Source organism: Bidens hawaiensis, unplaced genomic scaffold (genome assembly GCF_021521415.1).
Source record: "Bidens hawaiensis isolate Kalapana, Puna unplaced genomic scaffold, B.hawaiensis_p1.1 tig00001960_1, whole genome shotgun sequence".
NCBI lineage: Eukaryota > Viridiplantae > Streptophyta > Magnoliopsida > Asterales > Asteraceae > Bidens > Bidens hawaiensis.
Window position 1 is genome coordinate 2598387 of NW_027491108.1, and position 15092 is coordinate 2613478.

General features: G+C 42.7%; 1 protein-coding gene across 1 annotated transcript; it reads left to right on the forward strand.

Annotated features, from left to right (window-relative positions):
* The first annotated feature begins 3440 nt into the window (after positions 1 to 3440).
* On the forward strand, positions 3441 to 13927 carry LOC143602260 (uncharacterized). Its single transcript, XM_077079439.1, has 2 exons — positions 3441 to 4137; positions 13503 to 13927. The coding sequence occupies exons 1-2, from the start codon at positions 3441 to 3443 to the stop codon at positions 13925 to 13927; spliced, it is 1122 nt and encodes a 373-aa protein (XP_076935554.1).
* Positions 13928 to 15092: the final 1165 nt, after the last annotated feature.

Genomic DNA, 15092 nt, shown 5'->3' on the forward strand with positions numbered 1-15092 from the left:
GGCGCCGTTGCCGGGGACACAGCAAATTTAACCGTTTTATGCCAAGATTTTTTTATTCAGGTGCATCCAGATCTTTACGTACAGGTAAACCGCTTGAGGTTGACCCGGAGATAGAGAAAACAACAAAGAAATTAAGAAAGCAAGCAAAACTCCAAAAGAACTTAGCTAGCCTCTCAAACTCTTCATCCTCATTTCCCGTCATCAACACGAGACAAGAAACCCCTTTTGTAAGGCCCCGTTACCGGTAACCCTACTTTCGTGTTGGATTTACTCATAAACACAGTTCTAAATATCAGAGTTAATTAAAACATTTACGCGGAATATAAAACTTTCATAAAACATTACAATATTTCATAACTTGTCTCAAAACGTCCTTTGTCTTTCACATTAAAACATTAAAATTAAAACATCGTAAGTCTTCAGAAGCCAGGCTCTTATTCTTCTGCCATGTGTCCCCGCTCAAGCCAGCTGTCTCATCCTACTCACCTGCGTGCATACCAAAAGTCAGCTACGCTGAGTGAGTTCTAGTTAATCACATAATCATACAATACATTCTTTACACTTCATACTTAACCTCTTAACTTTCTTTCATACACACTTAAGTGCTTTTACTTTCATTTTTACCTTCATACTTTCTTTACATACATAATCATACGTTTTAAAGAGCCTTTCGCCCTATAACCTCACAGATATTATAAGGGTCTGGTCCCTAGTTTTCGAATATTAGAAGGGTTCGATTCCCTAACATCACAGATATTATAAGGGTCTGGTCCCTACCATCACAGATATTATAAGGGTCTGGTCCCTAGTTTCGAATATTAGAAGGGTTCGATTCCCTAACATCACAGATATTATAAGGGTCTGGTCCCTAACATCACAGATATTATAAGGGTCTGGTCCCTAGTTTTCGAATATTAGTAGGGTTCGATTCCCTCTTCGTTCCATACATTATACCCCGAGTATTTTTAGGGCTCGGTACCCTTTTCGTAACCATACAACCATACATCATACCTCGAGTATTATTAGGGCTCGGTACCCTTTTCGTAACCATACAACCATACATCATATCTCGAGTATTATTAGGGCTCGGTACCCCTTTTCGTAACCATACGACCATACATCATTATTTCCTTCTTTTATTATCTCTATCACGTTCATACGCATAAGCATTCATATTATACTTACCTTATACATAGCATTACAACCTGACAGTACGTGCAATATCCGAAGATCGTTCACGTACCATCAAGTAATCATTCTTACATAACACATATATCACATAGGGCATACACTTATCACTTAGGATAAATGTATTAACAACACATCAAGTATGCACACAGCCCCGAAAACATAACAAGGAATGGGGCTAGAAACTCACCTGAACACGGTTACGTTCACCGTTAATCGTAATTCCTTTCTTCAGTTGTGCACGGCTGACTGTATAACAAGTATACGTATCAATTAACTATCACTTCTCATAATGTATGTCTATCTTTATATGACCCACAACGAACGGGGGTCCGGGGGCAGCGCCCCTGGCAGCGGGGTCTAGGGGCGGCAGCCCCTAGCAGGGTCTAAGGGGCAGAGCCCCTGGCTGGGGTCGAGCTGCCAGGTCAGCTTGGAAAAAATTTATTTCCATTAACTGTCTTAACACATTTTTCATTAGATTTTTAGTTTACTTCCTAATCGAACTTGGCTTTAGGCGAAGTTAAACCTTAGGCGAACGTAGCTTTAGGCGAAGTTAAACCTTAGGCGAACTTAGCTTTAGGCGAAGTTGTCATCAGGCGAACTTGGCTTTAGGCGAAGTTGTCATCAGGCGAACTTGGCCTCAGGCGAAGTTGTCATCAGGCGAACTTAGCTTGCAGGCGAAGTTCATCAGGCGAACTTAGCTTGCAGGCGAAGTTCATCGCTTTGAAGGCGAAGTTGCCCAGATGCAGGCGAAGTTGCCCAGACAGCCGCTGTTCGGTTTCTTTCCAGCATTTTGAGCGATTTTAACACCCTTGCTATGGTTCAATATCACCCACTACGCTTCCCGACCATTTTCGGTCGCTTATACACTAAAAAAAGCTTGGATCTTTAAACTTCAAAGATCAAGAATCATACCTTTTTGGGCTTGTTTGGATCTCGTTTACTTGCTAGTACACTAATCGCTCTCTCTCGGACCTGCCCGACTCTTCCCTTGGCTCGGCCGGCCGGCGGCGGTATGCGTGTGGTGTGTGTGTGTGTTTTGGGGTGTTAGGGAGTTTGGTGAAAATGAAGATATTTTGGGATTTTGGGGGTATTTATATCCCTGAAATCCCATTCTCATTTAACCCATCTCAATTAATCCAAGTCCAAGACCCGCTCCCTACCCGATATTAATTAATTACGCGAAATCACTAAACATAACTTCCTTTATTCGTCATTAAAATTTTTAGGATGTTACACCTTTGTCAAGTGAACCCGAAACCTTATCACCGCAAATAACCCTACCACAATCACTTACCCAAAAACCAAACTCACATACCGAAACCACCACAATGGTAGCTGAGCAGACCCTTAGAAAGTGGGGCACCTATGATGTCACCCAACAACCACTTTGCATTAACTACCCTGCCATGGAGAACTTTGAGCTGAAGTCCGGTCTCATTCACCTATTGCCTTCCTTCCGAGGTCTAGAGAATGAAGACCCCCACAAGTTCCCTAAGGAATTTCACGTTGTGCGTTCCGGCATGAAGCCACAGAACATTACTGAAGACCAAATCAAGCTAAGGGCATTCCCCTTTGCTCTTCAAGACTCAGCAAGAGATTGGCTATATTACCTACCACCGGGGTCGGTAACCACTTGGAATGGTCTTGCAAGGCTTTTCCTATATAAGTACTTTCTAGAAGTTAAAGCATCCCTCCTACGTAAAGAAATTATCGGGATCAAACAAGCAAAAAGGGAAGCTTTACACACTTATTGGGAAAGGTTCAAGAAGTTATGTGCTCGATGCCCACAACATGGAATATCCGAGCATCAACTCCTTCATTACTTTTGTGAAGGAATGGCGCCAATGGAGAGGCGCTTGATAAATGCCTCTAATGGAGGAGCTATACTTGACAAGACGCCGACTCAAATTAGAGCCTTGGTCACATCTATAGCAGAAGATACAAAGCATTGGGCATAAGAAGATGGGTGGTATGATGACATACCACGGGGAGTAAATGAAGTGAACACTCCCCGTATTGAAACTCAACTTGCTGAACTAACAAAATTCGTCATGCAATTGAAAAGCAAAGGTGCAGAACCACAAGCCCGAGCTTGTGGAATATGTCTACAATTTGGGCACCTTACAGATATGTGCCCCACACTTCAAGAAGATGTAGAGCAAGCACAAGCAATGGGAGGTTATTCGGGATAAAATTCGAGACATTATAAGCATCCTCGAGGTAATCAGAATTGGGGAAATCCTTCCAATATGAGCTACATGCAAAGACCTTCACAATATCAGTCACAACCTCCATTCCAAATTCCTATTCAACAACATAACTTCCAGCCTCAACAACCACCACCTGCACAACAAACGAGTAGCTCGGGAATGTCTTTGGAAGATATTGTCAAAAGTTTAGCCACTAGCACTCATGTGTTCCAACAAAAAACTAAAGCTAGCATTAAGACCTTGGAACAACAAATGGCTCAACTCTCCACCTCGGTGAGTAAGATAGAATCTCAAGGAAAATTACCCCCACAAACCGAGAAAAACCCTAAACACAATGTTTGTGCTATTACCTTGAAAAGTGGGGAGGAAGAATTGAGAAGTGGTGAGAAAGAAATTGTTGCAGAAAAGGATGGTAAAAAGACTGAAGTATCAAAACCGTTGAAAAATGAAGTGAAATTTTATCCTCCACCTCCATTCCCTGAAAGGCTTCGAGGCACAAGGAAAGAACGGGAAGAACAAGAAATCATGGAGACGTTCCAGAAGATAGAGGTAAACATTCCACTCCTTGAATCCATTAAACAAGTTCCACGGTATGCGAAGTTCCTAAAACAACTTTGTACATCCAAGAAAAAACTTAAAGGTACTGAAACAGTCAACGTAAGTGAAAATATTTCAGCAGTGTTACAAAAGAGACTACCTCCAAAGTGCAAGGATCCAGGTGTTTTCACCGTTCCTTGTAAATTGGGGAATATTACTCTGCCACGAGCTATGCTGGACCTTGGAGCCTCTATTAACGTCCTACCATACTCAATTTTCAAAACACTTAATGTGGGACCGTTAACGAGTGTAACACCCCGACCAAAGGCGGATTATACATCGGGGCGCCACATATTGCTTCATTACTCGCGACACTATTGGTGTCAATATTTATTAATACACATTTTATCGCGCACGCGCAGCGGGGAAAATAAAGAACATAAATCAAACATAAATCAATATATTATAAATTATAACATTCAAACAACATTAACTTGTCTTGATACATTTTAATTCTAGGTCCAAAAGTAAAAACGTCCTACGTGTCCACAAGCTCCAAAACAGCTACTGCAAACCTGAACATGTGTTAAAATAAACGTCAAACACTTGCGTGTTGGTGAGAAATCAAGTTTAATACAATACATAGATAGCCATAAATCTGCGCGCAACACGTGTATGTCTGGTGTTTAACAAGGGTGCAATCAGATTGTGATCAAGCCTAGATAGATCATAGCTCATAGTTCATAGTTCAATCCGTGCTCCCAATTGAGCACAAAAACGAGAAAACATCTGTGCAAGTGTAAACAAAGAAAACTGTAAACGATAGGTCTCCCGTGTTCATCTAATGGATCCATGAAAACTGCGGAATAGGCCGAACAAAGCGGTTAATGATACACACATACAAATAAACAGCCAAGTAAACGTCCTCAACACATGGGATACTGCGCGACTAAAGTTCATAAACAGTTTAAGACTCAAGTTTTGTATGAACACATGAACATCCCAAAGCATTTAAAATAAAAAGGGATTAGATACGAGATAACTCACTTGATAAACGATGCGGTGTAAGATAAAGCAAGAACCAACTTTAAACAAGCACAAGTTAACCTATAAACAAGATTATTGTTTTAATGATTTGTTTTAAGTCTTGATTATAAGTTAGCATAATTAATAAGTTATTATTATATATATATATTACCGGAAAACAGGGCAGAGGAGAGGAGAAAACGGAGGCAATAGAGGAGGGAGGCGGCTGAAGAACAACGGCAGAGAGCAAAAAGGGAGGAAGAGAATAAGTGTAGTGTGTGAAGTGTTAAGAAAATAGTACTATATATAGGCAAACCCTAGGGGACACAAACCCTAGAAAAGATCTCCAAAAGTAAAAGAAAAGATATCAACAGTAAAAAAGTTCTGAAAAGTAAAGATATCAAAAGATATGGCAGCTGCAGGGGACAAGAGAAAAGCTGACAGGGAACAGCAACAGGCATGGGCGGATCAGATAAAGGTACTGGATAAAGCATGAAAAAGCAGATCTCAAAAGATAATGTCAGTCACTTTTTCTACCAACCAATGGGGTTGGTACGCATGCTGCGCCGAAAGAAACTATTCAGACATTAGATAGGTTAGGTCAACAGCTCAGAAGAAAAGACATGACAAAAGCAAACGGCTAGAATAAACAGAAGATACAAGGGTTAAGCGCGGGAAGGCTGAGTGCGCGAGCGCGAAGGCTGGCACAACAATCCTTAGCGCACTGCGGGAAGAATCACAAATCCTTAGCGTGCTGCGTGAAGAACTAGAATTCTAAGCGCATCGCGGGAAGAACATACATTCTTAGCGCATTGCGGGAAGAACATGCATTCTTAGCGCGCTGCGAGAAGAGTTCTCTTCACGTATCGCAGGAACAAGATGTCTTCACGCAGGCTTCCATGTAAGGAGTCTGGCGCGTGGAGCTGCAGACATCCTTAGGCGGGAAGAACCAAAGGACAAGCAAAGAGTTAAGGGAAACAAGGCTTAAGGGCGGGACGGCGACAAAAGGGAAAAAAAGGCGGAAAGAGAGAAGGAAGAGGGACGGAACGGCGGAAAGAAAGAGAGAGAAAGAGGCGGGAGGGAAAAGTATATTATTATTATTAAAAGTAAAATAAGTATAAATATTAAATAATAAAAGAAAGAGATCGGGTCAGAGAAACGGGTACCTGGGTCGGGTCGGATCGGGTCAGATGTCACAGTCTCCCCTACTTTAAGAAATTTCTTCCCGAAATTTATCTCGAAGTGGGTTGCGCAGAGAACAGGTGCGGGTACTTGATCTTCATTTGATCTTCCCTTTCCCATGTAAACTCGGCTCCGCGCTTGGACTCCCAGCGAACTTTCACGATAGGGATACGACTGCGCTTGGTTTGCTTTACCTCGCGATCCATAATCTCAACAGGCTTCTCAACGAAATGCATAGATTCATCAACTTGAACTTCATCAAGTGGAATGTGAAGGTTCTCGTCAGCTAAACACTTCTTGAGATTGGATACATGGAACGTTGGATGCACATTACTGAGCGCGGGCGGCAGGTCAAGTCTGTAGGCAACTTTTCCCACACGCGCGAGAATCTTAAATGGTCCAACATATCGAGGAGCAAGCTTACCTTTCTTCCCAAAGCGGACAACACCTTTCCAAGGCGACACTTTGAGGAGAACAAGATCACCAACTTGAAATTCGAGAGGCTTCCGCCTACGATCTGCGTAACTCTTCTGTCGGCTTCTGGCAGTCAGCAGATGATCACGGATCTTGGCGATTTTATCGGTTGTCTCTTGAACAAGTTCGGGTCCTGTGATTTGAGCTTCTCCCACTTCGCTCCAACAAATCGGGGAGCGGCACTTACGACCGTAAAGTGCTTCAAATGGGGCCATACCAATACTGGAATGATAGCTGTTATTATAAGAGAACTCGATCAAAGGCAGGTGCGAATCCCAATTACCTCCAAAATCAAGAACACAAGATCGGAGCATATCCTCAAGAGTTTGAATAGTTCGCTCAGACTGACCGTCAGTCTGGGGATGATATGCCGTACTCATGTCCAGGCGAGTTCCTAGCGCAGATTGGAGAGATTTCCAAAAGCGAGATATAAAACGGCCATCGCGATCGGATATGATGCTCAAAGGAGTACCATGGCGGCAGACAATTTCCTTGACATAAAGCTGCGCGAGATGCTCAACACGGTAGTTTTCACGAATGGGCAGAAAGTGAGCAGACTTAGTCAATCGATCCACTATTACCCAAATGCTATCATGTTTGCTTGCTGTCAAAGGTAACTTGGTAATAAAGTCCATCGCTACACATTCCCATTTCCACGTAGGAATTTCTGGTTGTTCGAGCAAACCAGATGGGCGTTGGTGTTCAGCTTTCACTTTAGAACAAGTCAGGCATTTAGCTACGAACACAGCAATATCCTTTTTCATACCGGGCCACCAATAAGTTATGCGCAAATCCTTGTACATCTTATCAGCGCCAGGATGAATAGAATACCGAGATTTGTGCGCTTCACTCAGGATATCAGCGCGAAGATTCTCATCAAAGGGAATCCAGATGCGATTAAGATAACAGAGAATTCCACCCAGATTAGGGACAAAGAGTGCTTCCGCGCCACACGCTAACTCGGCGCGAAGGTTACTATTACTGATGGATGCGCGCTGCGCGTCACGAATACGCGATTCAAGGTTGCTTTGAATCGGCGCGAAGTGAAGCTGCGTGCGCGGCAAAATACAGTTAAGCTGGCAGGGTTTTCGGCTGAGCGCATCGGCTACCACATTAGCCTTACCAGGATGATACCGGATCTCACAATCGTAATCGCTGATGAGTTCGTTCCATCGGCGTTGCCTCATGTTAAGTTCCTTCTGATCAAAGATATGCTGAAGGCTTTTATGGTCGGTGTAAAGGATACACTTAGTACCATAAAGGTAGTGTCTCCAGATCTTCAAGGCAAATACCACTGCGCCTAGTTCGAGGTCGTGAGTTGTATAATTCTTTTCATGAACCTTAAGTTGCCTTGATGCGTAAGCGATAACCTTGCCTCGTTGCATAAGAACACAACCGAGACCTTGGTTGGATGCATCGCAATACACGACAAAATCATCATTACCCTCAGGTAGCGCAAGAACAGGAGCTTCACACAACAAACGCTTGAGCGTTAGAAAGGCTTTTTCTTGCTTCGAGCCCCAAATATATGGTTTACCTTTGTGCGTTAGAGCTGTTAAAGGCAAAGCGATCTTTGAGAAGTTCGAAATAAATCGCCGGTAATAACCAGCTAAGCCCAGAAAGGAACGGATCTCGGAAGGAGAGGATGGCGTAATCCAGTTCTTGATTGCTTCAATCTTGGATGGGTCGACATGAATACCCATCTTGTTAACAACATGACCAAGAAACTGTACTTCATCAGACCAGAATTCACACTTGGAAAGCTTAGCATAGAGCTGCTCGGCTCTAAGCTTTTGCAATACCAATCGGAGATGTTGCTCATGCTCGGCCTTGGTCTTAGAATACACCAGAACATCATCGATAAACACAATCACGAATTTATCCAAGAAAGGCCTACACACCCGATTCATTAGATCCATGAAAACGGCGGGTGCGTTGGTTAAACCGAAGGACATGACCAAGAATTCAAAATGGCCATAACGAGTTCGAAAAGCAGTCTTCGGAACATCTTCATCGCGGATGCGCAACTGGTGATAGCCAGAGCGGAGATCAATCTTCGAGAAACAAGAGGCACCTTGGAGTTGATCAAAGAGGTCGTCAATACGCGGTAAGGGATACCGGTTTTTAATGGTGAGTTTGTTCAACTCGCGGTAATCAATACACATGCGAAACGATCCATCTTTCTTTTTAACGAACAACACCGGAGCACCCCAGGGCGAAGAGCTAGGGCGAATGAATCCTTTAGCAGTCAACTCTTGAAGTTGGCTTGCCAATTCTTGCATCTCAGCGGGTGCAAGACGATAAGGAGATTTGGCTACGGGGGAAGCACCAGGGACAAGATCAATACGGAACTCGACTTCACGAGCGGGAGGGATACCAGGAAGATCATCAGGAAAAACTTCAGGGAAATCACGCACGACGGGGATATCGCGAAGCTTCTTTTCTTCAGCAGGTTTAACCACATGAGCTAAGAATGCAATACACTTCTTCCGCATGAGTCTTTGGGCTTCGGCGCAAGACATAAGTTTAAGACCACTGGAGGGTTTTTCGCCGTAGATATGAAGATCACCATTTTCTCGAGGAATGCGAATCAACTTCTTGGCGCAAATAACTTCGGCGCGATTATTCGAGAGCCAGTCCATACCAATAATAACATCAAAGCTTCCAAGAGGCATAGGGATGAGGTCGATCAGAAAATCGTTTTCGTTAAGGTTAAGCGTGCAATCTTTAATCACCGAGTTAATTAAAATAATTTCGCCATTAGCCAATTCAACTGAAAAATCTTCTTTTAAATCGTTGCGCGGTCGCGCAAGCTTCTGCTCGAAGGCGCGAGAGATAAAACTTCGATCGGCGCCAGTATCAAAAAGTACAGAAGCATAAAATCCGTTAAGCAAAAATGTACCATTAACTACGTCATTATTCGCTTGCGCTTGGTGCGCGGTTATGTTAAAAGCTCGTCCACAGCGTCACTTGGTTTGAAATCTGGTTCACCGGATTCGCTTGTGTGATTTGCACTTGCAGTCTCGGGCACGCGTTCCGGAAATGACTGGGATCACCGCAGTTATAGCACGACCTGGGTCGTGGGTTTTGGTAGATTGATTGTGGGTTCTGCGGGTAGACTGGTGGTGTTGGCGCAATTGGGTTGGCGGGAGGGACTCTACAGTATTCGGTTGAGTGACCAATGCGGCCACATCGGTTACATTGTCGACACGGGGTCTGAGTTGGGTGGTGAAGTCTACAGGTTGGGCAAAGGGGTTGGTTTCCTGTGTAAGGTTTCTTAGTTGGTGGGGCAGGGAGTGCTGGATTGGTTAGGGCATAGTTGTGAACTACAGGGGGAGTTGGGTAGGCTGACAGTGGGTTAGGCGTGTGAACTGGAGGTTGATGAATGGGTTGTTGGGTAATGGGCGGGTTGGTAAGCGCATAGGCTTTGCGCCTGCGCTTGAGGTTGTTACGGTTTGAGGGTTCTGGTTTGGTTTCTGTTGGTTCAGGGACAGTCTTGGTGGGTTTGGTCTTTTCTGTTCCCCGCAGGAACAGGGTTCCTGCTCTGACATGGTTGTCGCTGAGCACAGCGGCCAACTCGATGGCGTCAGAGAGGGTTACTGGGTTTCTGGCCCATACAGAATCTTGAATTTCCATGGGAAGACCCCCAAGGAATTTCTCTATGGCTCGGCGGGAAGGGGTAACAAGGTGAGGGACCAGCAAGCTTAGCTCGTGGAAGCGCGTCGCGTACTCGCGCGCTTCGCCACTGTATTGCTTAAGATTCCAAAATTCCTCCTCCAGGCGCTTAACTTCGTTGGGAGGGCAGAATTCTCGCGTAAGAATTTCCTTAAATTCCTCCCAGAGCATGCTGGAAGCAGCTTCTGCGCCACGCGCATGAGCTACTCCATTCCACCATGTAAGCGCTCTGGATTCCAGGACACTGGAAGCATATAGGGTTCGTCTGTCTGAGGGGCATTGGGTGTGAAGGAAAGTTTTTTCTATTTTCTCAAGCCACTGGAGCATCACGGTGGCTCCTTCAAGACCTGTGAACTTTGGAGGGTTACCCGCGTTAAAGGACTTAATGTTATAACTCGAGGTATTGTTTTGGCTCAAGGCTTGGGCTATCGCGGCGGCCATTTCCTGGGAACGTTGCTGTCTACGCATGCGCGAGGCTTCTCTTCTCTGAAATCGGCGAGATAGCGGAGGCATTCTATAAAAATTTTAATTTTAGTTAATATCTTGGTTTTAGCGCAAAGTTTTAATCTTATAAAGCTTGGTTTCACGGAGTCAGTTACAGTCAACAGTTAAAGTAAAATAAATGATCCTAAATGCAGACTTAATAAAGGTAACAAATTCGAATCAAGAATCGACAATTCATGTATCACCATGACTTTCCGAATTCCCAATTTAAAATATACGAGCAAACGAGTATTGGAGATTGACGATTCATGTATCACCATGACTTTTCAATCCTCAATATAAAACATACAAGAAAATGAGTATTGGAGGTTGACAATTCATGTATCACCATGACTTTTCAAGTCTCCAACCTCAGAACATAATCGTAAATGGAAATTGAAAATCAACTATTCATGTATCACCATGACTTTTCGGATCTTCAAATCCCAACAAACGAATAGGCAAGAAAAATCAATAAAAATCGAAATTTAGCAAAAATCGAACTATCGCGAAATAAGACATAAAATCATATACTGCGCAAGTGCGAGCATATTCATAAATAACGAGTAATTAACAATAAGCGCGCAAACATGAGATTTCTCTCATGCGCGAGAAGGGACTCTTAGGTATTCTAGGCCGTTACGTCTAACCACCTATCCTAAAGTCAACGAGCTCTGATACCAATCTGTAACACCCCGACCAAAGGCGGATTATACATCGGGGCGCCACATATTGCTTCATTACTCGCGACACTATTGGTGTCAATATTTATTAATACACATTTTATCGCGCACAGCGCAGCGGGGAAAATAAAGAACATAAATCAAACATAAATCAATATATTATAAATTATAACATTCAAACAACATTAACTTGTCTTGATACATTTTAATTCTAGGTCCAAAAGTAAAAACGTCCTACGTGTCCACAAGCTCCAAAACAGCTACTGCAAACCTGAACATGTGTTAAAATAAACGTCAAACACTTGCGTGTTGGTGAGAAATCAAGTTTAATACAATACATAGATAGCCATAAATCTGCGCGCAACACGTGTATGTCTGGTGTTTAACAAGGGTGCAATCAGATTGTGATCAAGCCTAGATAGATCATAGCTCATAGTTCATAGTTCAATCCGTGCTCCCAATTGAGCACAAAAACGAGAAAACATCTGTGCAAGTGTAAACAAAGAAAACTGTAAACGATAGGTCTCCCGTGTTCATCTAATGGATCCATGAAAACTGCGGAATAGGCCGAACAAAGCGGTTAATGATACACACATACAAATAAACAGCCAAGTAAACGTCCTCAACACATGGGATACTGCGCGACTAAAGTTCATAAACAGTTTAAGACTCAAGTTTTGTATGAACACATGAACATCCCAAAGCATTTAAAATAAAAAGGGATTAGATACGAGATAACTCACTTGATAAACGATGCGGTGTAAGATAAAGCAAGAACCAACTTTAAACAAGCACAAGTTAACCTATAAACAAGATTATTGTTTTAATGATTTGTTTTAAGTCTTGATTATAAGTTAGCATAATTAATAAGTTATTATTATATATATATATTACCGGAAAACAGGGCAGAGGAGAGGAGAAAACGGAGGCAATAGAGGAGGGAGGCGGCTGAAGAACAACGGCAGAGAGCAAAAAGGGAGGAAGAGAATAAGTGTAGTGTGTGAAGTGTTAAGAAAATAGTACTATATATAGGCAAACCCTAGGGGACACAAACCCTAGAAAAGATCTCCAAAAGTAAAAGAAAAGATATCAACAGTAAAAAAGTTCTGAAAAGTAAAGATATCAAAAGATATGGCAGCTGCAGGGGACAAGAGAAAAGCTGACAGGGAACAGCAACAGGCATGGGCGGATCAGATAAAGGTACTGGATAAAGCATGAAAAAGCAGATCTCAAAAGATAATGTCAGTCACTTTTTCTACCAACCAATGGGGTTGGTACGCATGCTGCGCCGAAAGAAACTATTCAGACATTAGATAGGTTAGGTCAACAGCTCAGAAGAAAAGACATGACAAAAGCAAACGGCTAGAATAAACAGAAGATACAAGGGTTAAGCGCGGGAAGGCTGAGTGCGCGAGCGCGAAGGCTGGCACAACAATCCTTAGCGCACTGCGGGAAGAATCACAAATCCTTAGCGTGCTGCGTGAAGAACTAGAATTCTAAGCGCATCGCGAGAAGAACATACATTCTTAGCGCATTGCGGGAAGAACATGCATTCTTAGCGCGCTGCGAGAAGAGTTCTCTTCACGTATCGCAGGAACAAGATGTCTTCACGCAGGCTTCCATGTAAGGAGTCTGGCGCGTGGAGCTGCAGACATCCTTAGGCGGGAAGAACCAAAGGACAAGCAAAGAGTTAAGGGAAACAAGGCTTAAGGGCGGGACGGCGACAAAAGGGAAAAAAAGGCGGAAAGAGAGAAGGAAGAGGGACGGAACGGCGGAAAGAAAGAGAGAGAAAGAGGCGGGAGGGAAAAGTATATTATTATTATTAAAAGTAAAATAAGTATAAATATTAAATAATAAAAGAAAGAGATCGGGTCAGAGAAACGGGTACCTGGGTCGGGTCGGATCGGGTCAGATGTCACAACGAGGACCGGGGTGACCCTTCAATTGGCCGACCGATCCATAGTATACCCAAAAGGCGTGTTAGAGGATGTGTTGGTCCTAGTGAATGAGTTAGTATTTCCAGCTGATTTTTATGTGTTAGACATGGAAGATGATGACAAACCAAATTCCAGTTCAATTTTACTTGGGAGACCATTTTTAAAAACTTCAAGAACTAAAATTGATGTTTATAATGGCACTCTTTCTATGGAATTTGACGGGGAAGTAATAAATTTTAATATAGATGATGCTATACGCTACCCGAGTGATGTCTCATCTTTGAATTATATAGATGTCGTTGAACCACTAATCGATAAAGGTTTTGAGTTGTCTAACAATGATGCTTCAGTCTTAGTCTTAAACAAAAGTACAGATGAAGTTACATCAAAAGAACGGATTGAAAAGTTCAAGCTTGGGGAGGAATTGACGGAGATTGATAAACAGAATAAAGAAAGGCCAAAAGCACAAAAACTAAAGTTACCAATTGTTGGCCAAAGGCTTCTTCCGTTTATGGTGGCACCCGGCTAAAGGAAAATTTAAAGAGAATAAGTCTAGCCAAAGACAATAAAGAAAGGCGCTTCGCGGGAGGCAACCCGTGGTTTCGTATTGTTTTGCAAACAAAAAAAAAATTCAGCCCAGTGGTGTGAAGGTAATTTTGATCAGAACCGTGACCCGGCCGTGCTAAAAATTCTTTATAAAAGTGAACCGGCCGTGTAGAAATTTAATCAATCACCTAAACGTTTAACCCGGGTGTGTCAAATAACTTACTCGACCGGGTAAAGCTTATGTCCAAAAAAAAAATGTGTCCAGGTCTTAAATAAGATTCTTTTTGTTTTCTTGAACCCATAAACACAGAGCATCTCTCACCTTCAATCCACCATACACCTTCAATCCACATCCTCAACCGCCGCCTACACCTCCGTTGCCGCTGCTTACACTTCTCACATCCACCCTCGCTTGTTTTTACTGTCCCAAAATAACCGATTGAGCCCATTTCCGACAGCGTTAATCCTGAATCCACACCTCCATCACTGTCCCTAAATTCCAAACAAGCTTCAATATTTTGATAATCAGTTTTGGGATTTAAAATTGTCATCACAAAATTTCAAGACTTTAATATTAATCAGTCGGGAGGCAACCATGCTCACAGAAGAGTTTCTCATTTTATAATATGGTATTAGATCACACTGACTTGGTTATGTTGGTCGTTGACTCAAGGGTAGAGACAAAAGATTGGTTTGAACCGTTTCGTCACCACCGGCTATTTGTTTGTAGAAAGAATCTTCAAGCCGGACTACTCCTTCCACCTCAGTAGTTCCGTTTCACGCCTCACTTCAAGCCTCGAGGACGAAGCCGAATTTTAAGCTTGGGGAGATTTGAAAGGTATGTTTCGTATTTGTTGTGCATCTAGTTTGTTTATGCATTGCATTTAGGTTGTATATAGTTTGCATAAGTAGTCTATATTTGCATAGCATTTTGATTTGTAAAAAAAATAATAAAATAAAAAATTTGCATGACTCGTTTATGGTTTGAAATGTTTGTTACACATGAGAAATGATAGGAAACTGGCATGTTAAAGCTAAAACGTGAAATAGTAATTCTGGGGAGGAAAACATATATAATTTGTGTGACATTTGTCAATTTCGGGTTATTTTATACTTGTATCCTTAATGTAAACCCGACCCGTATTGTA

Bases quoted from the DNA above. Each gene is read 5' to 3' on its own strand.
- LOC143602260 (XM_077079439.1), top strand. From the start codon at position 3,441: ATGAGCTACATGCAAAGACCTTCACAATATCAGTCACAACCTCCATTC. The intron at 4,138-13,502 runs GTAAATTGGGGA...TTTATGTGTTAG, and splicing joins AGGTGTTTTCACCGTTCCTT to ACATGGAAGATGATGACAAA.